Source organism: Cavia porcellus, unplaced genomic scaffold (genome assembly GCF_034190915.1).
Source record: "Cavia porcellus strain 051 isolate PalLab524CR breed Dunkin Hartley unplaced genomic scaffold, mCavPor4.1 scaffold_18, whole genome shotgun sequence".
NCBI lineage: Eukaryota > Metazoa > Chordata > Mammalia > Rodentia > Caviidae > Cavia > Cavia porcellus.
Genome location: NW_026947501.1, coordinates 26,712,486 through 26,738,970, shown reverse-complemented (window position 1 = coordinate 26,738,970; position 26,485 = coordinate 26,712,486). Strand labels below are relative to the sequence as shown.

General features: G+C 45.3%; 1 protein-coding gene and 1 long non-coding RNA gene across 2 annotated transcripts; one reads left to right on the top strand and one right to left on the bottom strand.

The window, feature by feature from the left end:
- Positions 1-18,687: 18,687 nt before the first annotated feature.
- Spr (sepiapterin reductase) lies at positions 18,688-22,269 on the bottom strand. The gene is made up of 3 exons (XM_003469002.5): positions 21,914-22,269; positions 21,069-21,359; positions 18,688-18,951 (listed from the first exon to the last, which is right to left on the bottom strand). Exons 1-3 carry the CDS (start codon positions 22,218-22,220, stop codon positions 18,761-18,763), a joined length of 789 nt encoding a protein of 262 aa, XP_003469050.1. The 5' UTR covers positions 22,221-22,269; the 3' UTR covers positions 18,688-18,760.
- LOC134471299 (uncharacterized) lies at positions 20,037-24,937 on the top strand. The gene is made up of 2 exons (XR_010040658.1): positions 20,037-20,208; positions 24,591-24,937. It is a non-coding gene; the product is annotated as an uncharacterized LOC134471299 (long non-coding RNA).
- Positions 24,938-26,485: the final 1,548 nt, after the last annotated feature.

Genomic DNA, 26,485 nt, shown 5'->3' with positions numbered 1-26,485 from the left:
ATGGTTGAACTGGCACAAAAATAAGAAAATCTTGAATTGTCCAAAGATTAAATGGAGATAAAGAAGTGAGTTCTAAAGCTAGAGTTTGTTTGTCTCAATTTGCTGGTGGCCCAGAGTTTGGGCTTTAAAGGGACAAGTGACAAGGACAACAGACAAAGCCTGGGACTCATTTAGATCAGAGGCCCCTGAAAGGTGACATCTTTACAGAATGAACAATAAACTTCCCACCTCCACAGAGGGAGCCGGTGGGCATAGGCACTAACCTACCTTTGCCCTGTGTGGAAAGGTGGAGGCCTGTTTCCTAAGAGTTCCTAATCACAGGCCCACACTCACCTGGACTGGGGACCAAAGAGCTTAAGAGGCTTAAGCTGAAAATGTTATGTCTCTCAGGAGAACAAACAATGTAGAGAAATACATTTGACTATGTATATGTGTGTGTATATATATATATATATATATATATAAAATATAAAACAGTTAAGATAGTTATACCTCTGATTTCTCCGAGTTCACTGAAGAGACAGATTTGTGTTCATATTGTTCAGAAAATTGAATGCAGATGTTTCATACTCTGAGTAAATGATTTGAGGATGACAATGTGCAATGCATGTACCACTGTTGCCCTCTGATTGACGTGTTTTGAGACCTTGTTGTAGGGATTTTTTTCTTCCTCTTTCTCCTCTGCCTCTTCTCTTCCTCTTCCTCTTCTTCTTCTTCTTTTTTCTTTTTACCCTTGAAATACATCTGAAAGTCATATTTCAAATAATTCTTACAGGTAAAGTTTTAAGAAAGATAAACATGGAAAAAATCACAAAACACACAGAAAAACAATCATGACAGCAGAAACTGCAAACTATGCAACCAAATTTGCAACACTACATATATTAGAATCATCAGGGATAGGGCTAATGTCAGTTGTAGAACACTTGTCTACTAGGTGAGAGGCCCTGATTTTGATCCTCAGTGGAGGTATGTATGTATGTTTGTGTGTGTCAGATACAGAATGTAAAATACTTATATTTAACAGGTCAGAAAATAAAAGAGGAGATTAAAAAAGAAACTAAAAAATATCTAGCATAAAAATGTAAAGTGATATGACTCTGGGAAATTATTTGACATTTAATTTTTTTCTTTTAGTCTTTTTGAGACATGGTCTCACTATGTAGTGCAGGATGGAGTTCTTTTTTTTTTTTTTTTACTTTTTATTGGTACCAGGGATCAAACTCACGACCGCCTGCTTGCAAGGCAGATGCTTATGCCACTGAGCTAAATCCCCAGCCCCCCAGGATGGACTTTTACTCACTTTGTAGCCCAGGCTGGCCTTGAACTCACAGTGGTCCTTCTGCCTCAGCCTCCCAAGTGCTGAGATTACTGACATGAGCCACCACATCTGGCTATTGGCATTTTAAATAAAATTAAACCTCTACCCATTCACCTATTCTACTCCTAAGTATTTACCCAAGAGAAAAGAATGCATATGTCCACAGAAAGGAATTATTTATAATGCCAAAAACTTGAAATAATCCACATGCCCTGTCTTAGTTACTTTTCTCTCATTGCTGAGACAAAATACCCAGCACTCACACATTAATGGAGAAACGTTTATTTTGCTCACAGTTTGTAGAGGTTTCAGTCCATAATCCCCTGGCTGGGTTGCACATGGCAGAAAGGCAGCTGTTCATTGCAGCAGAAGACACCAAAAGCAACAAGAGAAGGCATGACTCTTTCTTTCCTTTATATTATATACAGGCTTCTTGCCCTTGGGCAGGTATAGCACTCACACTCTTATTCCCAGTACTGAACCAAGAATCAATCATGGCTGGGGGATATAGCTCAGTGGCACAGCGCCTGCCTGCCAAGCATAAAGTCCTGAGTTCAACTGCTGGTACTCATCTCCTCCACACCAGGAACAAAAAAAACCTCTAAATTTAGCCTCTGAAATGCCCATCTCCCGTGACTGCATGAGGCTTTGGGGGATATCACAAACCATAACAGGCCCATAAACAGTGGAATAAATAAATTGTTAGATTTGTACAATAGAATTAAGTTAAAAAAAATAAACAGATCCACCACTGGGTAAAAGAAGGAAGATTCCCTCACCACAAAATGCATGCCATAAGATTTCCATTTATATGGTGGCTCATGTCTGTAATGCCAGCACTCGGGAGGCTGAGGCAGGAGGATCCTTGCGAGTTCGAGACCAGCCTGGGCTACAAAGTGAGCTCAAGACCAGCCTGAACTGCATAGTGAGACCCTGTCTCAAAGAGACAAAAAAAAAAAAAAAAAAAAAAAAAAAAAAGATTTCCATTTATACAATACTGCAGAGCAGTATATGTTGATATGAGTCAGAAAAGTGGTTACTTCTGGGGGAATACGGACTGGAAGATGGCACAGTAGAACTTTCCAAGGTCCTGGAAATCTTCCACATTTTGATCTTGGTAGTATTTACAGGGATACACACATAGATTGAAAGTATGTCAAGATAGACACTTAATAGCCAGGCATGATGGTGTAATCCTAGCATTTTAGGAGGCTGAGACAGTGAGTTGCAAGTTTGAGCCAGAGGGGCTGGGGATTTAGCTCAGCGGCATAAGCACTTGCCTTGGCAAGCAGGTGGTCGTGAGTTCGATCCCTGGTACCGATTTAAAAAAAAAAATTGAGTCAGGCCTGAGAAACTTTGAGACCTTGTCTAAAAAAAAATAAAACTCAAATAAAGAAATAAAAAGAGGGGGACTGGGGACAGTAGCCCAATGTGAAGGCCTTGTAATACATAGTAACACACACACACACACACACAGAGAAATATACAGTTAAAATTCATGTATCTTACAGTATATAAATTAGATGTCAGTATAATCAAAGAAGACCTTGCTGATTTGGAAAAGTAACAGCAAAGAATAAAAATTCTAGTCACTGAACTTAGAAATTCAGTTTATAAGAATTTAACATATTACACATAGCAAAGAGAAAATTCATGAACTAAAAATAAGAAGAGCTGAAGAGAGGCAGAGCTATAAAATAGACTGATGGACTAAGGGATAGAAAAATGGCTGAGCATTATCAAATCTAACAGGGGTTCTAGATGTAGAGAAGCCCATCACAAACTTTGTTTGACAAGCTTATGGCCAGAAGTTTTTCAAAATTGATGGATGACATTGCTCCTTGGGATAGGGAAACTCGATGGATTCCAGCAAGATAAATAAATTTACACATAAACAATGTAATTGCAGAATATCTAAGGAAAAGAGGTCTTAAAAGCAGCAGAGAGAAAAGATGGCTTATTAGACAGTGATGACATTGGACTGACAACTGACTCTTGCCTGTGAATGCCAAGACCAAGGCAGATATATCTTCAAAGCGCTGAGAAAATAAGTTACAAACTAGAGTTGTATTTTTAGCAAAAACTGTCTTTCAAGGATAAGAGTGAAATAGAGACATTTTCAGACAACTCAAAAATGAGAATTTCTACCAACCAATTATCACCAAAGGAATCAGGCAGAAGGACAATTTTGTAGAAGAAAAGTCTGAGCTGGAAAGATGAATGGTGAGTAAAATTAACCTATATAAATATTGACCACATAAAATGGTAACTTTTGTTGAATAATTTTTGGCTCTAAACTAAGTGGAAAGTAAATATCACAGGAGTTGGAGTGTAGTGGAGATCAAAGTTGATGCATACTTTTCTAAGGGAGGGCAGAGATAGATTAGATTTGAGATAGTGTAGTATACCTGATAAGATGTTTATAGCCACCTTCAAAATAATATGAATGGAATTACTTCCAAATGAGTGACAAAACAGAATTTTAAAAATTAGAATGAAAAAGATTGTTAAATAACAATAAAATAATTTCCAGTAGGTTATAATGGTGCACACATGTGATCCTAGCACTCTGGGAGGCTGAAGCAGGAGAAATGCAAGTTCAAACCCAGTCTAGGCAACTTAGGGACTCAGCAAGATCTTGTTTAAAAAATAAGAAAAAGACTGGAAATGTAGCTCCTTGCAAAGACACAAGGTTCAGTCCCCAGTGTGGAGGATTAAAAACTGGTGGTCTATTTAAACATCAGCTGAACTGAATCAGCATGGTGCTGAGTGTTGATGGTCCACCTGAAGAAAGCTGCCAACATAAAATGGAGATCTGGAGAGGAAGAGTAACGTTACTGGTTCTCCGTGTTGTTGCTATTTGTTCTCCTGTTGCTGTGGGTTCTCCTGGAGGAGCTTGCTGAACTTCTTTCCTGATATGAACTTGGCTGTTCGCATCGTTGGAGGAGCTTGGGACCTCATTGTCACTGAGGATGGCTGTGAGGGGGCCCTTATTTTGAGTGTCACTTCCTGGCTCCAGTGCAGAACCCTCAGCCTCCTAGCACAGATCCTTCACCTGCTGATATAGACTTTCTGGCTTCCACTGCTGACCTTTGGGCCTTTCCAGTATAGATCCATGAAATAGACCTGCGTGAGTCATTGTTGTGGGCTCTAGGCCTCCAGGTGGAATTGTGGGAGGCATTGTCTTGAGCTCTAGGTCTTCGGCAGAACTCATGCAGGATGTTGTCATGGGATTTAGGCCCTTGGCTGAATATTCTAGGTCTTTAGTGTACGGACAGATTTTTTTGTTTTCTGGACAGATTTTTTGATTTGACTCCTTGGGTAGCCATTATAAATATAATACTATAAATAATACTATAAAGACTGTATTGTCTTGTTTTCCTTGCAAATTCCTGACTACAGCACCCAGTACTGCTGAAAAAAAAATTTCTAATAAACTATAATCAGTGGAAAGCCATGGTTTCTAAGCCATAGCAGGAATATGCCACCAGACTGAAGCAGCCCTGCTTTGGGACATTAATCTGGTTAGAAAATAACTGAGAAAACATGGAAAGCGTCTTAACAAGAAGTGTTAGAGAATCTGTCATTGGCATTCTCTTCTTGTAGATGGAACACAATCACTGAGCAATTCTAAATAAATACTTAAATCACAGGAATCTAAAAATTGATGTCAAAACAAAAGTTTGAGTTTCTATGTCTCACAAAAAAATTTCAAGAGTTTACCATCAAATTATGATGCCAGTAGTAGTTGTAGTGAGTAATTAAATATTTCATCATGAAGAGTAAATCAGGGTTGACACGAGGGTGGGTACAGAGAGCAACATGTTTCAAAACAAGATACTGCACATGGTTTGAAATTTGCAAGGAAGTAATTGCTCATCATCCCCAAACTACCTTTAAAGCATAAAGGATTTAAGGCAGATTTTAAAAATTTAAAGATTTTAGAAATTGCATTTTTCATGAATGAGGCAAGACATCATAAAGGAAGTGTAATTCTGCCACCCATTCTACTTGTTCTCCTAAAACCATTCAGGAATGAAAGGGCAATCGTAACTTGGAAAGATTCCTGGAAGTCTTCAGAAAACCTGAAAACATTATAAATGTACTTATAATTGGTGTAGCTTTGTAATCATATACTTTCTGGTGACATTGTCTGCTGTAAGCTATTATCTGATTAACTGACACTTAACAAGAACAATAGGATGCATCTGCACTTGAAAAATTCTATTTCTGGGGAAACTGTGTCTATCATAGGCATATGGAATCTAATTTGTGAGCAAAGATAAATGTTTTGAGTTAGGAATAGAAAAGAAACAAAGAGAAAAGAAAAAGAAACAAATTACAACTAATTTAAGCTGATTTCTACAAATTGTAAAACTCCGGCAAGTTATTTCTCCTATTTGTGACAGCTTCTTTATCCAAAAAATAGGAATAGGGGCTGGGGATTTAGCTCAGTGGCATAAGCGCCTGCTTGCAAGCAGGTAGTCATGAGTTCGATCCCTGGTACCGATAAAAACGAAAAAGACAAAAAAAAAAAATAGGAATACATCATGGAGACTGCATTCTAGTTGGTTGGGAGAATTCAGTGATTATATATATTTAAAGCACATCACTAGGACCTGACATATAGCAAGCATTTAGAATTATTAACTAGAATTATTAATGAAATTAGAATTATTAATGAAAAGGTAGAAATGGATATTGTTTCCAGAGATTACTCATGAGATACAATGACACAGCCAATGGTGTCATGATGCCCAGCTCCTAATCTGTAAAGGGTCCTTGCAGAAAAATGTCTGTGGCTGTCTTAAGTAAGCCAGCATTCAAGGGTGCCATCAGTACGGATAAGATCCCTGGGAGGCTCTTTTTCCTGATTGCTTTGGAAGCTGATTTTAATAAAATGCACAGCTCTGTCTACACTGGAGTGGCTTACACAGTGGAAGATTTAGTGGTGTTGTTACAACGATTATGGAGGCTGAGCCAAGAGCTGTACACACACATTGTCATGCATGTCTTGGGATTTAATGGTGTTGAGGTTTGTCATGATATGAAAGAACTCTGAAGTGATCTCAGTACTGTCAATTCTTTGTACGACACTATTCATCCATCTCTGAAAATCTGGCAAATTTTCAAAACAAATTTTTTAAGCAGAGCGAAGGCATAACATACAGGAAGCTCTGGGGTTGTTGAAAGCATGTTGGATTATTGGTGGTGATTGAGGAGCTTCTGCAGATTATTCAAACATAGGAAACTGTATTAAGCTATTGAAATGCACAGGTTGGTGTAGTGAGGGCTTGGCTGACTTTGGTTTCCAAATTGGAATTCACCTTTTGTTTACAAATTGTTAACAAATTTTAAACAGTGGTTTAAGAACTACAAGCATTATTTTTTTCCTAAAGAGCTTCTAGTTGAACCTATAAACATTTTTCTCTTTGCCATCAAAGACTGAAACAATATTTCGTAGCTTGTCATCTGAGAAGTGACAAATATTTTAAAACCATTTGGGACAGAACAGAGAAATTATGCTAGTGAGTAATCCCCAAAGGTTTAAAAATGGGAAGAAAATTTTAAAGAAGAAAAATGTTCATGGTAATTCAGATAGTACATTTTTCTCTACTACATCAGAAAAGCAATTTAGAATAAATGTTTATTTTTAATGAATAAAGGCCATATTGCAAAACTTATTATTTTCAAAAATCAGTAACAGGAAAAGGAAAGCAATTTCAGAGCTACTTAGTACATTAAATGAAAAAATAGTTACACATGTAACAATTTTCAGTATCTGTCTTTTCTTTTGCTGAGACAAAATCCCAACACCTAAAGTTGAAGGAGGAAAGGCTTATTTCAGCTCACAGTCTGTAGAGGTTTCAGTCTGGCTCCAAAACAAGGTGGTGTGGCAAAGAAAATTCATGGCAGAGAGAAGCCAGAGGCAGCAGGCAGTGAAGTGACAGCAGTGACCTCTGTCCCTTACACTCTATCCAAGCTGCCCACCCTTAGAACGAGTAGCACTCATACCCAGGGTGGGCCTTGCCATTATCCAGTCCCAGAACTACGTCAATCAGTGGATTAATTTAGTAATCACACAGCCTTGATCTGAGCATCACATACTTAATCCAACTTAATCACACACTCTAGATTCAGCCACTTCTCAAAAGCCCATCTATGACCATCCTTCCCCTAAGCAGTGCCCTTTGGGGTCTTGAACTACCCCTTACACTTGCATTTGCATAGCTCAGGAAAGGCATGAACCAGGGACAAAGGACTCCCCAGGACCAAGAACAAGATGGCTACTGCTCTTGATTCCCATACCAGCAATTTGGGGACCTTCCTCCCTTTTTACCTCACTTAGCCCTGCCCAGAGAGGAAGAGTCAGAAGAGGATCCTTTCTCCCACATCTATGGATGGGTTTCCAATACTGCCTTCCTTCTCATATCTAGGGAGCCTCTGGTTTCAGCCATTCCTTCACCTTTGACCTCCCCAGAGGCACAGAGATGTTCCCTGCAGCCTCAGCCCACTCAGTCATCCTGCCCCAACCCTGTTTCTTCCTCTCTCACATCAGCCTGCTCATCTCCAGTACCTTGCTTTCAACCATGCTTTAATGAGCACCTTAGTGCTCAGTTGGCTGGGCGAACCCAGGAGTCCAGAAAGCCTGAGCAGGCAAGCCTCTTGTTATCCTAATGAGCCAGCTGGCAGTCCTCCCAGAGACCCTCCACCTCTCCAGGGACTGATCACAGATTTTTGCATCCTCATCTGCACCTTCACTCTGCCTTTCCTTTCTCACCCTGCCATCACCTGCAGCTCAGGTCTCAATCTTGCTCCTGCCCTCTGTTCTCTGGAGCCTGACTCCAGGCCCTGGTCTGCTGCCACATCCTTAGTTTTTTGGTTTTTATTTTTTTGAGATGGTGTCTGTGTAATTCAGACTGGCCTTATACTCTTTGTGTTGCCCAGGCCAGCTTCAAACTCATGGCCATCTTCCCACCTTAGCCTCCTGAATTCTGGAATTATGGGCATGTGCCACCAATGTCTGGTCCCATTCTTAAGTCTTGACACTGGGGTTGTCTAGACATAAGCCACAAAGAATGCCACTAGGCATGAAGCCAAGCTTTCTCATGCTGCAGGGGAAACTTCACTTCTCTGCCTTCAAGCTCCATTTGTTCTTCCATTGGAAAGCCAGCCCTACTGTTAAGTCTAATTCGCCCAGATCAGTCAGTCCTCATAGAAAGTGAAGTTGACAAATGACTCTATTGCATGTCTTGATGCAGGCATTCCTTGATGTCTCTGTATGACCTTTATAATATACTGGATGGTATCACCGCATGATGTACTTGCTTAGCATCCCAAAGATATATATCAAGCGCCTACTCTGTGCTAAGCATTGTGCTTGGTGCTGAAGACAGAACTGGGAGCAGGACACATAATATGGTTGCTTCCTCATGGAACTCAGCTTATTGGCTGGACTAGAATGAGCTGCTGGATACTGAAACTGTAGTGTGAATGGTGTAGAATCTGGGGAGCAGGTGTTAGGGGGCACATGATAGGACAGTATCAAAGAAGCCAGCCATTTGTTGTTTCCCATCAGAAGAATCTCTGGCCAACCAGTGATACTCTGTACCGTGTCTACTATCCCACCTTTCAGTAGTGGATACATGGTCCATGGAGGTCAATCTATGGCCTGGCCAGTGACCTAGAAAGTGGCTCCAAAAGGATTCTCATGCTCAGAACTATAAGAGACACAGGGAATAGCCTCATGAGTGCCAAAGTCTCAGGGACAGGGACATGTGAGCAGATAAAATATGCTGGAAGACAGAGAGGGGAGAATGGAGCCCTGAGAGCAGAAGTCTGGGTTCTAGGTCCCGCCCACCAGCCATCCAGACATTGAACCACACAGCCACACAATGAATGAGACCCCACAAAAACAGGCCCCTGGCTAGGCCAGGTGTCAGTAGGAATGGGCTGGTCCAGTGATGGTGAACCTTCTACAGCTTTCAAAGATAAAAACTACCTGCTGCGGCACTTGAGCCATAGGTTCACTACCACTGGGCTAGGCCAAAAAAAAGGCTGAAGATGTGAAGGATGAGGGGCCACAGGACAGGAGAGTGAATGAGCGTCCCCGAGGGGACAGTGTTTGTCATGGCAGGAGTAAGACATGGGCTACCCAATTGTCATAATCACGTCTACCACAACTGGGGGCAAAATGGCAGAAATTTAATAGAAATTTAAAACAGCAGAACATTTGCTTGAGCAGAATAAATATATCTGCCTGCCTTCCTTTCTTTTCTCTCTCCTTCCCTTTCTTCCTCGCTTCCCCCTCTAGTCTTCCTTCCTCCTTTCTGTCTTCCTTCCCTACCTCCCCCATTCTCTTTCCAAGTTACACTATTTTCTCATTGCCAAGGTAATATATGCTCACCATGGAAAAACTGCAAGACTCAGAAATACAAAATGAGTTCAGTAAAAATTCCTCAAAACCTTACCACCCAGATAGAATTTAAAATCTCATTGTTACCAATATTAAAAATAGCTGACACTTACTGAGCTTTTTCTAGATATAGGACACTGTTCCAAGACTTTCCATGCATTATTTTGTTGAATCCTTATGACCCTATGAGACAGGTACTCTTTTGAACTTGACCTAACAGATGAGGATATTGTTTAAACAGGTGGTAAAATTGGGACTTGAATCAGACAGGCTGGTTCTAGCATTAAAATTTTGGTGTTTACATTTATGGTCTTTTTTAAAGAAAAGATTGTAAATTAGCATGGACGCCTTTTCTGTTTCTTTGTACAAAATTTATGTTTTATAAATTTCAAGTAACGTCTGGTCATACTTTATATTGTTCAAGTACTATATTGGGACTACAGAAAGAAAAAAGCAGCTGATCTTAAAGAGGAAAACAAAAATCATCTGTAATCCTACCACCCAAGCAAGAGCCCACTGTTTTTTTTAGGCATCACTCCTCCACTGCTGGAATTGATGGATGATGAGGAACATAGAGACAGTTCTTTACCGAGGGAGGCTTCCCCAGAGCTGCTGGAAATCACAGGATCACGCAGCAGGTAGGGGTACGCTCAAGGATGCTGAATATTGCATAGTCTTTATGCAACAGAAAGAGAAGTGGGCTGCAGGAGTGGTGGTGTCAACAAACCTAGACTCTCCTCCTGAGATGCCTGAGCAGGGGGAAATCACTTCCTGTCTGGACCTCAGTTTCCTCATCTGTGAATGAGGCCACTACAATCTCAGAATGAATGGATGTCAGCGAAGCTTTGTTTCTAGGTTATCTGCCGCATTTGGGACAATTCCTGACGTAGTTCCCACCCAGCTCTGGCATGAGAAACAAGAGGCCGGTAATATGAAAGCGCTGAGGTCAGGGAACACCAAAGGCTTAAGGACCCCCGAAAGAGGATGTGAGCTCTATTTTCCTGGAGGGCTGGGCCAGCCAAGCTGATTAGGGGCCCCTGAGCAGCTGTGGACTGAAGGAGGCCGCTGGTAGTGAGGGGATTCAAATGGCTCTTTCCCACCCTCTCCCCCACCAGCCTACTCTGTATAAAAATTCCAAACTCCTAATCAAACCCCCTTCTCTTTTCTCCTTTCATTCACCTGCCCATCTTCCTCTCCTCTTCTCTCCTTTTCTATCCAAACTCATAATTAATCGCTCAAGGCAAAAGTAATGAATGTTAATTGGCCATCTGTAGGAAGACTAATTAAAATCTACCACGCTGGGGTTTCAAACATACCTATAGCAACGGAGTGAATCGGGAATGAGGCAGGAGGGACTGCGGTAACAGCTGAAAGACTGCAAAACACCATTGGGCTTAGGTGTGAGGGAACAGTGCCAGAGAGGGCCGGGATGCTGCAGAGAGAGAGAGAGAGAGAGAGAGAGACAGGGAGAGAGAGAGAGAGAGAGACAAGGAGGCAATCTTTCACTTGCGGCTGCCACTGCAGGGCCTGGCATCTTGTCCCTGTTCCCTTTTGTGTTTAACAAACACATTTACACATTTCCTTCCTGCTGGACATGGCCTGAGGGCTAACTAGAGTTTGTCAACACATGATTGCCCCAGTCATAGGCCTGAACACCCCTATTTCTCTAGGAACTCCTGTCCTATATCAAAATCACACACACACCAAGGCAGGCATGGTGGTACGTGCCTGTAATTCCAGCACTTGGCAGGCTGAGGCAGGAGGATCGAGAGTTTGAGGCCAGCCTGGGATACAAAAGCAGTTTAAGGCCAGCCTAGACTATGTAGTAAGACCCTGTCTCAAAAAACTAAACAAGACAAATCACACACACATGCATACTGATTAAATCTCAGACAGCTTTACACAGATTTCCTGCTTGGAAGGTAACACCAGGTCTCATGTGCACACATACACAGCTGGTTATGAACCAAGAGTAACCCAGGGACACACAGGTGACTATACACAGTCACTTAATCATGTTTGCACACTGCTGCATGATATGTGACTTAAGTGTACAAACACATAGTCTAATATAAATGCTGATGGACACGAACAGAAGTTTTCAAAGTTATAGTCACTCAGTAGGCTCATAGGTATGTGCACATATTATACACCTAAACCCATATTGGCACAATTATATGGCAAGTTATATGCAAGGTTTATATCAAAATACTTATGCACAGACACACCCACAATGGCTTTTCTACACATAAGCAAATCTGGGTGTTCAAGCTCCCACACAACATACAAAAGTGGCAATTTGTTGCACACATATACACTGCTACAGCCTATAGATGGTTCATACATATCCATAATGTGCATATACAGAATCCCAGGTTCGTGGAACAAACATACTGAGTGGTGATCTCTAATCTTCCTGGAAAGACAGAGCTCCAGTCACAGACCCAAGGTCTTTGCCTCAACTCCTCTCTCAGAATCCCCTGCTCTGAGCATCCAAAGCCTGCTTACTATGCTCTAACCTTTGGGCAGAAAGCACAGTGACTCTGAGGAGATGGTGGGGGGGCTAAGATGGGCTCTGCTGAGTCCAGGCTGGCCTAAGGCTGCCAGCCAATGGAACAGCCAGCAGGGCCTTTGTGCTCACATCTTGATGGAGACAGGAAAAACTTAAATTGGATGGGAATGGCATCATGGGTGGAGCACTGACATGGGGGCTAGTGTCTTTGGCCAAGGCTTCTCTTTCCCCTTACTTAGAGGAAAAAGTAGCCTCCCTACTGGGTATGTTCTGGGGCTTCTTCTTAATTGCTGTAAACTCCCTTTGTCATAAGCCAGGATTAAAGTAGGAAGGAGGGCCAACACAGAAAGAACGGTATCTGGGGGAAAAGATCACCGGAGAGAAGGGCATAGGGCTCTAATCTCGTAAGAAAGAGCTAAGCACAGCCAGGCATGGTAGTGCATGCCTGTAATTCAGCACCTGTGTAACCCAGAACTCAGAGGGCTAAGGGAGGAGGATCAAGAGTTTGATCCTGGAATAACAGAGAATTTGAGGTCAAACCATGACCTCAAGAACATGTTTAAAGAACATGTTTCAAAAAGGAAGGATGGGTGAGAAGGAGGAAAGGAAGGGAGGGAGGGAGGGAGAGTGCCAAAGGGAAGAAGGGAAGGAAGGAGAAGGGGAGGAGGAGAGAGAGAGAAAGGGAGGAAAGGGGGGCACTGATGGTTTTGTGCCAATCCTTTCTGTTTTTGGAGGCTTGGAGTTTGAGTTCTCAGACATTCTGTAGCCCAGAGTTAGTGCCAAGGTGCATGCTGAGGTACAGTAAGGAAAGCAGCGCCCCAGAGGAACATGTTTGCTGGAAGGATCCCCAGAATTGAGAGCTGGACACAGGGAAACCTCCCAGCTATAATCAGGAGAGGAATTCCTGATGGCCCAGGAGTGACTAACACCCATCATGCCAGGGGTTCATCACCGCCTCTGAGACAGGATGGGCCTGGCTACTTGATCCTACTCCTATCCCTGCCCCCACCCCCCACCCCCCAGCCAGGCTGCAGAAGGCAAATCCAGCAGGATGCCTCCTAATGCTCTTCCTGCCTGGGCAGCAGGGCGAGGGCAAACCTGCGGCCAGGACTGGACTTTCTAAAGAACTGTGGGTCCCTGGGGAGCTCCCTCTGCCGACTCAGGCCTCATGGTTCCCTGGGAGGAACAGGCCTCTCTCTCTCTCTCTCTCACACACACACACACACACACACACACACACAAAACCCTGTGACAGCTTCCACATTTGGAGCTGACAGATGTGCAAGGTAACAGCTCGGCACTGCCTGTGCAGCTGAGGCCCCGGTGTTGTGAACGGGATTATTTCCAGCAAGGCTCAGGGTGGCTGCGTGAGCACATACCCTGGTGTGTGTGTGTGTGTGTGTGTGTGTGTGTGTATGGCTTCACCCACCATCACTCTCCCTCCATGTAAATCTGTCTTACTATATCTTGGAATCTTTCCGTCCTGTTTTTTTCCCTGGTTTCCAGTTTGTGGCCCTTTCTCTGTCTTCTCTCTTACAGTACTGCTCACTCTGTCTCAGTCTTTGACTTCCTCTGTCTATTTTTGTTCTCTGCCTGGATGCTCCAAAGGAGGGGCCTTGCCTCCCCTCAGTGTCCACTTCACCCCTGGTCCCTTGCTTGTCTTGGCCAGGCAGACCACTCAGGCAGACTACTGGGTAAAGCTTATTTTTTGTTCCAGAAAATGATGCAGCTCCCCCTACACTTTCTTTGCACGGGGCTCCTGTCTGGATTGTGAGACAGAGACAGAGAAGGAAGGAGGGAAGGAGAGAGGGAAGGAGAAAGAGAGAGACAGAGAGGGAGACAGAGACAGAGCGACTAGCTGAGGGGAAGATCTGGGACTCGTGTTAGGTCAGGAAAGCAGTCCTTTGAGGCCTGGCCTTCTGACCATCATGTATAGGCAAATTGGGTTTTTTTGGTTTTTGTTTTTTTTGTACCAGGGATCAACTCAAGACCCTGTGCTTGCTAGGCAGGTGCTTATGCCACTGAGCTAAATCCCTGGCAGCAAATTAGCATTTTAACAGCAGACCTCTCCTCCCTTCAGGTTTTCGGTCTCCATCTCCATATTCCCCACCCTACTATAGATTGTGGTCATGGCTCTGTGTTAACCTCAAATCTGGCCTCACTGTTATCCTGCCCCTGCCCACATATTGATCCTTTACCCTGACCATGGACTGACCCCAGTCCCTAACCCTGATGCTCCCATGAACTTCTTCTCTGAGGCTCTGCATCTGGTTTCTGACAGTATTGCTTGGGCTCACAGGCTGGTGCAAGTGGAGTCACTTCTAGTTCCACTGACTTAGATTCTAGGGTAAAAAAAAGAGCAACAAAACAGTGTTTTACATCTTCAGGTGTTTCTCCTAGAGACTTCAGGACAGTGCAGGCTCTTCTAGAGATGCCCCGCCCAGCAGTGCCTGCACCGGGTGGGACCCATTAAGCTCCTCCATCTACAGTTACAGTAACCATAACTAGCCCTTCGCACACTCTGCAGTATACCTGGCAGTCAGGCACGGCAGCATTCACTCACCCACTCTCATTCCCATTCATTCAACATTTAGCAAACACTCAACAAATGCAATGTGCTGGGTCTGGCCAAAGGCCATAAAATCCATACAGCCTCTGAGTCTGAGGCCCTGGAACCCTGCAAAAGGCTGAAGCCCAGCAGCCACTGTAGGCCTGAGCAAGACAGGCCCCTGCAGCAGCTGAACCAAGATCCAATCTGGAGTGTGGGCCAGACTGAGTCCTGCAGCTTTAGGAAGTCACCCAGGGCTGTGAGGCAGTGGAACCAGGCCTCTGCCCCTGCCCCTGGGGGTGGGTAGGGCAGCAGGTGTGGGAACAAAGTGACTGTGGGACAGCTTTCAGTTTCTTTAGCTAAGGCACCACTCTCAGCTGTGAGGAGGGCCCCAGAGGTGGGCAACCCAAAGGAAGAGAGAATTTCCTTTTCCCTCCCCTTCTCCTTTCCTCCACCTGGACAATTTAGCAGCTTATTAAGATAAAAATGAAAATAAAAGGATTGGGAATGAAGTTCAATGCAGAGGTCCAGGGTTCAATTTCCAGTACTGGAAAAAATAAAAATAAATACAGGAGCCCAGAGTGCTCCAAACTCAGTGCAGTTAGGCCTGAGGATGAAGTTTCCTAGAGGGGAAAAACAGAGAAGTGGGTAAGGAAGGAGAGAGCCTTACTGGATAGTAACAGCTCTGGTAGGCCTGGGGGTGTGGATTCTACTCCAGAAGTCAGGGAGACACGTTGATTCTGTCTCCAGCACTGCATGAGGAAGGTCTCAGGGTGGCTCGCTCCCTTCTCTCCTCAGTGCCCTCATCACTTAACCCCTCCAAGCTGTCCCAAAGGCTCCAAGCGGCCATCCAGCTAACATCCCAGCATGCTGGCTAATGGCTTCTAGTCCACTCCCCATCTCTCCTGTACTCTGGATCACTAAAATACAGGCCTGGAGGTGTCACCCCCTAGAGTCTCCACTTGAATGGCTGGAAGTGTTCTTCGATCACTTCCTGTCACTACATGGGATCCCTTAGATGGAGGGAGCACAGCTAGGTCTCTTGGGTGTGTCCACCCAAGGGAGTGCACATTGGCTGTGGTTCAGAGTGACTGCAGATGCATGTTGCTGTAAGAGGGTACATTCTGTGGGGCAGAAGGTGGGTGAAGGAAGTCAGGGGAAATATCCTAGGCAGGTCCCTGGGCAAGACATGGGATATGCTAGGATGGAGCCTATCCTAGGAGAATGATCCCAAGTGGGGAGGAAGGAGCAGCTGGCCCCAATAGGCTCGGCTAACAATGGACTCAGTGCAAGCCTGGGTGTAGGGCGTGCATGTGTATTCATGGGACAGGAACTGAGGGGTGGGGGAAGCTCCTGACCAGCCCCAGCTGGCTAGGTCCACGAACAGAGGTGGCAGAGCTCTCTGGGGTGACCCTGGAATATTTTTATCTTCCTATTTCTCACAGGCCAGCTGCTGGCTCCTAGCTCCAGGATATTAAACACAGACCAAAAACTGCCCAGCTCTTTCACACCAAAAACAAAGAGAAACCCTGTTTGTCTTTTGGCTAATCTGTGGCCCTGTTCACCCTGGCAGCTGGGCTCTGGTCATGTGTAGGCATGTACTTATGTGTGTCTCATATGTGCTTGTGTGTGTTGGCCCAGGCCAGGGCATGCACCCTGGGAACACAGATGGTTGGCTCCTGGAGGCTAACACCAAAACCTCCTTCTCCAATGGGCTGGGCTGGAGGCCTGGGAAATCTCCATGGGCAGAGACTACGGGTCACTGAGCAAGTCTTAAAAGCCTGCCAGAGAGAGTGACCTTCTCCCTTTCTGACCTCTTCAGACCCCTGGTAGTCTAGAATCTTAGCCTGCAAGATAAGCACAGGGAGACAGCTGGGATCCAAGGCTTTTAAACCTTGTGCTGTAAAAAGACAAATGTCAGGCATGAGAGTGTCTCGCCACCTCGTGGGAACATGTAGTATTCCTCCCTGAGCCTCTGGTCAGCCAACCAGGGGAGGAGAGAGGGCTAGACCCCCCACCAGGGGCTGGCTATTTTCACATCCCCTCAAGGGAGGAAACCCACCCACCAAAGCAGAAGGGGCAGCCCAAGATGGTCCATCCTCACTGCAAAGGGCACACCTAATTCCATATGGTACAACTGATTGTGCTTGCAACATCTTAGGGGCAGGTCTGCAAGAAACCTGGAATTCATTTGCCCTAATGAAACTGTAGCCCAGGGAGGGAACCTGGGACTCCCACTGAAGGGTCCTAAAGCTCATGTATTCTCCTTTGAGTCCCACACAGCTGTCCAGATGGAATCTAACCCCTAAATAGGCCAACTCCCCCGCAGTGGAAGTTCTTGCCACAGGTTGGTAGAGGCAGGCTATATGGACACCGAGAAAACTGGAAGCTGTCCATGGGGCTCCAGGATCATCAGGATCTTGATGTTAAAAGGAAATAAATGTTTTATGGGGCACTTTTTACTGCAATCTTAGCATTGTGCTGAACATTTACAAACATTGTCACTTCATATTTATGATGTAGATATATTTTAATTTCCATTTTTCAGAGAAGGGAACCAAGGCAGAGAAAGCAACCTGGCGTAGGTTGCCAGCTGGTACATGGCAGAGATCTAAATCCAGTGGTTTTTATTTCATTAAGGGTGAGGGCTCTGGCAGGCAAGGTTCACTCCTTAGGGACCCTGCAGGCACTGCCAGTTCCAGCCCTCTAGTAAGAGTAGCTGCCACTTTTCCAGGAGACATGGCCTCAGTGTGCCCTCTGCTGGGCACAAGGAGGAGCAGGGCACTTCCTTCTACACAATCAGATGCCATGAGTCCTGGCATCAGTTGACAGAGAACTGTGTTCTCTTCCCAAATATGGGCCAGGAGCCAAGTGGCTGGCTGCAGACCACCACTGCTATGGAAGGCTCCCAGCACAGCTCACATCTACCTACTGGCAGGAGGGGCTATTTCAAGGCTTTCTTCTTGGAATCCTGCCTACCTCCCCTGAAAGTGAGCTAGTCCTAACCCACCCCACTGAGGAGGACCACAGACCAGACAGGGGACGCCAAGAGGGGAGCTGTGTCCATGCAGGACACTTCCACGTGGGCAAGGGGCACAATGGGATGCCTGGGAAAGGGCCTGACTGTGAGGGCCAGAGGGAGGGCAGGCTGTGTTGAGCCCTGAAGGGATGGCTCCAGAGGAAGGAAAGAATAATAACGACGTGGGTCAGTCTGGCAAAAACATGAAGGAGGAAGAGGTGTCTCAGCATCTCCATCTAGAACAACTTTCTTTGGACCCAGGCTTGCCACTGAGTGTGCCTTGGTGACAGGAAGGCAAGAACCTGAAACAACCCCCTAGGAAATAAGGGCAGCCTCCTAAGTTTGGGTTAGGTGCCAAGAAACAGCCTCAGGCACAGAGAACCTCATGGGCCTCATAGAAAAGGAAGGAGGAGGTAATGCACATTTTATTTGTAGCTGGCTATGCTATGCTCAGCAGAGGGAGGGATGGCAGGTTTTGGAGGAAGAAGGCCAGAACGAGGACAGAAAGTTCAACAGCAGTTGAACTTTCACTATCCTGAGCAAGGGGCATCCATGTGGGTTGGAACTTGCTGTGTGTCCCTCCATCCCTCTAGGCCACCTACATGGGTCCTCCTACTTTATACCTGATGTCACCCCCTCACCCCCATGGACTGGCCATAGGCAAGAGACCCACACTCTTCTCTGCAGCATTTCAGCTGCTCTTGGCATCCGTAAAAGTCTATTAGGGAGAGAGAATACCAATACCTATAACCTCTCTCCCAATCCCCTACAGAAGCCTCATCACCCAGGCCATACAACCCAGACTCTGGATGGCTGCTAATGCCAGTCACACCCAACTGGCTGTATATGAAGGCAAGACAGTAGGCATGAGTGCTTATCTGTATAAGACAGTGTTGTAGGGCTGCAAAGGCAGGATGTGAGGACAGGAAGTGAAGGACATGGGCTTATTTATCATAGAAGTCCACATGAGCTCCAGACTCGAACGTGTCTGTTTGCAACAAGCTCACGAGTTTCTGGGCTGACACTTTGCAGTCTACCAGCTGCCCCTTTGCCTTTAGGTCCTGCAGGCTTTTCCGCAAGTCTGAGTCTACGGAGGTCTCCCGGGCCAACTGTTGCATGTCTGTGTCCAGGGGACCTAGGTGATGAAAAACAGATGGACAGAAGGTCATGGCTCCCCACTATGCATGGAAGGTGGGGTGATTCAGGTCTGCCCAGGGGTTGAAGTGCATGGTCAGGGTAGACAAAGGCACCACTTTGTCAACACTGAGTTTCAGACTCAAATTCCAAAGGTCACTGAACATGCTCCCTCGTGTCTAAAACAAAACTCATTATCTCCTGTCCAAGTAGAACTTCTCTTGATTTTCCAACTTCTATTAACTAAGTACTCAAAACTTCCATTCTCCTCCATTCCCTCCCACCCTCCCCAGCCAACCTGGTACTAGATACCGGGAACCACTCAGGACCACTGTGTCTACATCCCTCAACCTGGCCCTTTTTACAACCTTGAGTTTCTCCTGCTTCAACTCCTTGGCAAGCCTTCTGCTAAATTAATTCTGCTCCAAGATCATACCACTCCTCTGCTCCAAACCACTTACAGGTTTGCCAGTATCCTGGCATGTACTCCAGGCCTACTCTATGAGCACGTGCAGCCTTGAGCCAGACTAGAAGAGCTGCCACCACCCCCACACCCCGCAATAAGCTGTCCTACCTCTACTTGCATTTCTGGAACATATCTTCCATCTGCTAACATCAAGAAGCCCACAAGGGTCAATGTACAGATAGGCTACTTCCAGTAAATCCACACCTGATCTCCCTACCTAAAGGGAATAACTTCCCTCCTAAACTCTTATACACACTTTCTGTTCTTCGTATCATAATCACAGCACCCCAGAATTAAGGGTTAATCATTTTTAGGGATGGAAAAATCACAGAATCCCATAGCTGGAAAGAGAATCATTCTGACACTTAAATTCCACTCACCTGTACATCCTTGATGACCAATCCTTTCAACCTTTCCAAATATTGTTCTTGAAAAATCATAACTTTTTTTTTCTTGTAGTGCTAGAGATTCAATCTGGGGCCTTGCACATGCCAGGCAGGGATTCTATCAGTTGTCCATCTACTGAAATAGCCAGAGTGGCCTGTGGCTTTGTTAAGACTCTGGGGAACTCCAAAGAATCTGTTGCCTCACAATGCCCAGGGTAGCTTCTTGAGATCTAACTCAGCCACATGGCACTCTAGAATCTGCTCTGCTCCTGACTGTGGTTTTGAGGGAGTGATAAATTGGATGTTGGTGCAAGAATAAATGTGTGTATACACTAGGGGGCACCAGAGAACATGAGGAAGTAGACACATCTGATCAAGACACACTGATCATGAAGTTGGAAGCAAGGTAGGATCCTGATCCTGCCACATCTGGGCTTTGGGCAGGGCATTCTACATCTGTGACCCCAGGATTCTGAAGGGGCGTAGACTACTAGATCTCCACCTAAGTAATTCAGGCAGTTTACCCTGGCTCTGTCACCATCTGCCAACTGCAGAAACCACAAATCTAGAGTAAAAGCCTGGCACAGTGGTATCTTGGCAGGTGGTCAGAAACCAGACCAGGTATCATGAGACCCCATACCCTTTCACTTTCATGGGATCAGAGTCCTTTTTTTATTTATCCCAGTAGTCCTCGGTACCCACTTGCCATGTTCCAGCTCAGGGAAGACTGGGATGATCACAACTCTGCAATGTCTGTATGCTCTTCATTCAACTAACATTCACCATGATTGCCTCAGTGGAGCTTTGCAAGGGAAGGAAGCTGACAAGTGCATACATGAAGGGAACACAGTGTGACAACTCCTATATCAAAAGGGCTAACCATTAGTTGTTCACTATTAAGGATCATTTTCACATGTATTGCCTCTTACAAAAGTCACTCAAAATGCCCTGTAAGACAGCCAGCATCTTCTCCATTTCTCATGAGGATATGGTGTTCAGGCCTAGAATTCAAACTCTGGTCTTTGTCCACATACCATCTAATATCTTGGACTTCCCTGTTCCACCCTCCAGTCCAGGCAACTTCTATTCTCTTTCTGTATCCTTAGCCCTGGCCAGCTTTAACTTCTTTGCTAACTATATATACCAGGATTCAGGGACAGTATATTCTGTGGGTCCTTTCTTAAGGAGACAGACTAGGCCCCTTGTTCAGCCCTTAGCAAGCAACTGGACAGTTCTGGGTGACAGGAGGAAGTACTTCCCACCTACCTGGGGCATAACTCAGTACTCTCACAGTAGGCTCTTCTGCGGCCAGGACCTGGAACATCATGTCACGGGCAGCCTTCCCTGCACAGTACAATGCCCAGCCCTTGAAGGGCATCTGGGCACAGAGGGATGAGATGTTAACTACTGTCCTGTGGAGGCCAGGACTGTCAGAGAAGGCCTTCAAAGCACCAGAGGTCAGGCAAAGCGTGGAGGTCAAGTTCATAGCCCAATAGTTGTTCACTTCAGTGGGATCATTCAGGTTCAGGAAGCCTTTGGAAACATCTCCAAGAGTGGCTGAAAAACCAGACCAAAGAAATAACTCGGTGCAAGTGGGGGTGGGTTTCTCCTCTTTTAACCCTCTCCCAATTCCTCCAGATACTTCATTCCCAGGCTCATCTAGAGAGCATCTGTCTAGCACCTCCCAGGACACTTCCCTGTTCCCTAACTCTGCAGACACACATGCCTGGGAAGACAACCCCTCACGCTGCATTCCCACACAGCTGCCTTGCTACCGGAAAAGGATGGGGGAGCGCTTGACACACTTTGGAGAAGCAAAGGAACTTGTTAGGGAACTCCATGCCCAGACTCAGGAGTCCACCAGAGGGCGCTGCGCAAGGCAGTCGGGAAAGTTCTACAAACGCTTTAAAAAACCTGGTTAGGCGAACCTTGCCCGCTTGGGGGTGAGGTCGCCCTGGTGGCACTGCGCGTTTCCAGCGTGCACCTCCCTTCCGCTTGCCGCTCAAACCTTAACAACTAGGGTTTGGACTTTAGCTGTCTAGGCGGCGTCCCTCAGCGTCGCCCGTGGAGTTCCCAGCGACGAGGGTCCGCCTCAGTTCGCGGTGCCTCACCTGCGTTGTTGATGAGCAGCAGTCTCTGTAGGCCCTCGGGCCTGGGCAGCTCGCGAAGGGCCCTGAGCAGCTGCTGCAAGCCGGCGTCCGAGCCTAGGTCGGCGGGCACCCGCAGGACGCGCAGCCCAGGCCGCCCGGCGCCGAGCTCGGCCTCGACCTCCTGCAGCGCGTCGTCACTGCGGGCGCTTAGGAGCAGCACCGAACCGGGCGACAGCAGCTGGGCCAAGAAAGGGGCTAGCGCGCGGCCGAAGCCGCGGGAGGCCCCAGTCAGCAAGCACACTGCGCGACCCAGGCTGCCAGCCTCCATGCTGCAGCTGTCCGCAGGCCGGCTGGCGCCGGAACGCCCGGCGCGGGTCACGGAGGGGCGGGGCGGGGCGTGGGGGGAGGAGCCTCTGCTGGGCGGGGCCGAGGCAAGGACCTGAGGGATCCGGTGTTGCGCCTCCTCCGCAGCTGGTGCTTAGTGGGAAGGGGCTCCGGCCCTCATCCGTGCGGAGAGATAACCAAAAAGGGGCGGAAGGCAAGGCCCCGTGGGAAAGCCTAACCGGAGTCCCAGCGCTGCCAGGTTCTTGGCCGGCCACTTCCCTTCTCCGCAGGCTCCACCCGCGCTGAGACGCGTGCTCCAAAGGTCCTCCCAGTTCAGGCCCAAGTTCCCCGCGCCGTAGCCTTCTCCCAGATTACTTCTGGGCTCGAAGGCTTGGATCCCTGCTGGAGTTGGAGAACTCCCCGCTTTCCGGATGCGAGGAGCTTCCTCTGGGGGAATCACAGTGGCTCCTCCAAGTGATGTAAAAAGCTTTTTTCCCCCCTGTGCACTTGAGTGCTCATCTTTTCCTTCCCACCTCGCAGTTTCTGAATTCTGTCCCTCCTGTCAGTGTTCTCCAGGACTTTGCACCTTAGGAATTCAGTAATTTCCTCTTGCTCTCCAGACCCTAGAAGAGATTGGTGCTAGCACAATCTCATCTATCAATTGACTAGACATTTCTTAGAATGCCAGGCTATGAAGGAAAAAAGGCCAGGATGGAGGCATGACTGAAAATCAGACATCGCCTCTTTTGAACCCAGCTGCTTTTAGAAGCTGAAGGGTTTACCTAGAGAGAGCTCGGGAAGTTTCTCCTCTGAGGAAGCTGTTTGTCCCCCTCTCCCACCAGTCTTACAAGTAATATCTCAGGGGAAACATAGCCTAGAATTCCTTTAAAAACAGCACAGTGGTTCCCAAATATCTCTGCACATTGGAACCACTGAAGAATTTAAAAATACTGTGTCCAACAGGCCTAGATTTTGGGTGATTCTCATGTGTGGACAAGTCTGGGAACCACTGTAATTGCAGTTGGTGGTAATATATGAGCTTTCTTCAGTACATATGATGACTTTCTTTGAGCCAGTGGCATGCATTTGTATTAGAGACATAGTAGCTGAATTCAAAATATGGATCTTGTTTAGATTCTGTTTCAAAATCATTAATTTAAAGATGCTTCGAGACAGTTGGAAAAATTCCAATATGGAATGGATATGAAATGATGTCTGTGATTCATTGTTAGGTTTTTAGGTATGAAACAGCATATGGTTATAGAAGAAAATGACAAAATTTTTTAGACATTAAATGTCATGATGTCTGGGATTTGCTTTCAAATATTTTAATAATATACAGGAAAAAGAATAGGGATATATAAAACTAGGACAAGTAAAAGCTTGATAATTATTGTGTCTGGCTGGGTATATTGAGATCCATTATTCTCTCTTGTGTACGTTTGAACATTTTTTATACTAGAAAAATAAAATTTAAAACTTCTAAATGATTTTAAAAATAGAAAATAACTTCTAAAGCTCTGGAAACTGTAAAAAGACAAGAGATTTTTTTCATTTTAATAGATAGTGCCTATCTTAGTTATTTTTTCTCTTGTTGCTGAGATAAAATACCTGCCACCCAAAATGAGGGAAGGAGAGGGTTATTTAGCTTATAGTTTTTGGAGGTTTCAGTTTATATTCAGCTGTCTTCAAGGCAGGGTGGCATAGCTAAGGGGTAGCTATTCATGGTGGCTGCAAGCAACAAGAGTAAAAAGGGCAAACCATGCCTCTTTTATACTGTATGCCAGCTACTCACCCCTGGGGCAGGGGTAACATTCGCACCGCCAATCCCAGTGATAGACAACAAACCAATCACAAGTGTGAGATTAACCACCTCCACGACTGTATGAGGCTTTGTGGGGACATTCAAACACAAACTATAACATTTCATCCTTGGCCCCCCAAAGACTCATGTACATCCTTTATGTAAAAGATATTTAGTCTGTCTCCAAGAGTTGTCAGAGTGCTAACAGTTTCAGCATTGCTGAAAAGTCCAAGTCCCATCTCTTATGCGACCTAAGGCAAACTCTCAGTTGTAACCCCCTGTACAAATGAAAACAAAGCTAAACACTTCCAACATTCAATGGCACAAGATAAGCATTACCATTCCAAAGGGTACAAATGGGAATACAAAGCATTGGGACCAAAGCAAGTCCAAAACCCAGCAGGGCAAACGTTAAGTCTTGTAGTTGCATGTTCAGCATCTAAAGCAATCTGACAAATTGTGAGCTCCAAAGTGCTTGTGTGGGTCCATCCCTATGGCACTTCGGGTGGTTGTAGCTGCTGTGGCTTCTCTCTTAGGTCTGCTTTGTTTTCTTCTTGTGGCTTTTCTTAGATGATCCATTGTTGGGAGCCTGCCGTATTACCCATGAGAATATAGCCACAAGATGGCGTCCGCCTACCGCCTCGCTGCTCCCCTGCCCATCGTGTGCCCAAGATGGCGCACACATCCTGCTTCCTGGTTCTTGCTCGGCTTACTGTCCCCGCCATATATGGTAATGATTGATTGCTTCCTTGTTGCCGCCCAATCGCCTGTCCCCACGTGTAATCCCATGATTGGATAACATTAGCTATATAAGCCCAAGTATAGGAAGTGCCCGACGCACAACACGGAAGAAGCCGTCGAGGACGGACATGTATTGAGGTTGCTGCCCAGTCAATAAAGGTGCTTGCAGAGGCTGAGTGTTCGTGTGCTCCATTCCGCGGGACGGATGCGGCGCCGGAATCCATGTCCCTGGATCTTCCAAACTTTTGGAGTCTCCACTGTACCTTTGGCTTCACATACATAGTAGTCTCACATATTGTCCTCTTGGGGATACACTATTTGGTCTCCCAGGCCTTTTGAAATCAAGGTGGAAGCCTTTTCAGTCTCAGATCTCTTGCATTTTGTATGTATCAAAAGCCATCACCACATGGATACTGCCAGGGTTTGCTGTCAGCTGGAGTAGTAACCAGTTTTTCCTCTCTCTTGGCTGTAGGGATCAACTGCCTGGATTTTTGGGTACTCTGAACCTGATTTTGAAGAACATATTTTTTTATGATGCCACCATTCTGGAACCTGGTGTGGCCACCGCCATTTTAGAACATAGTGTGGCTGCCACCATTCTGGTACATATTGCTATGTAGTTTTCGCCTCTAAGAAAAGTCTTTACTTTTGCAGTTTTGAGGCTGCAGAGTGGAGACTCATTGCTGTTGCATATGATGTTCTCAGACCATCTTTTATATTCTCTTGTTTCTTTTTTTTTTTTTTTAATTTTTATTTAAGGAGAAAAGAAAAGAAAGAAAAAAAACAGTGAAGGGGTACAAGTTATACAGGTTTACAGAATAAAAAAATGCGCAGTAGGAAATCACTAGTTAATGGATTACATATTGCCATCTTAGAAATAATTGTTCAAGTCACAAAATTAAAGCTTGTAGAGTGGACATTCCAACAATGATACTGCAAACAGTTCTGTTCAATGATCCAATAAAACTCTGTGATATCATTTTCTATCTTATACTTTTAAATATACATGCAGTTATATAGTTTAGAGCACTTTCTTTTCCTCTCTTTTGTACAGTGACTATTACACATTTTGGGTTTCATTGCTCCCACAGTTCTTGTTGCTTTTTTGGAAGAGAGTAAAACCAAATGTGACATAACAGAACAGAATCGGTCAAGTCAAAAGGGTGGACATAATAGATAATATAAAAAACACAATACAAGGTGATCAACAATGGTTACCATAATGCCTCCCGCTATTTCTAATAGAATTGCCTATATCATTAGTTGTAATAAAATTGAACAAAACCGTAAAGAATAAAACCGACAAAACCAAAACATTGGAGATATTGTAGGTCTTCAAAAGTAGATAAAAGTCAACGAGAATGGGCGTTATAATGAATCTCATTATCTTCTCAGCTGATGCCTAAACTTTCGAACCTGATACTATCCAGCAAAACAGAATATAGGAACCTCAGTCAAAAACAAGATGGTGAGAGTAATACAGGGCTTCAAATCGAGATAATAGAAAGTCAAAGTGGGTTACTATATTATATCCTGCTATATTTTTCCCTGTAATTAAATGGATAAAAATAAAAAAGTAAATAATGGAGTGGAGATTGAGAAAAAAAGAGGGCATAACAGCGAAACAGGGCAGATCAAAACATAACCATTTAAGCAGAATAGTGTTTCACCACCAGCTAATCCTGACCCAAAAATGGTTACCATATTGACTCCCTCCCTGAAGT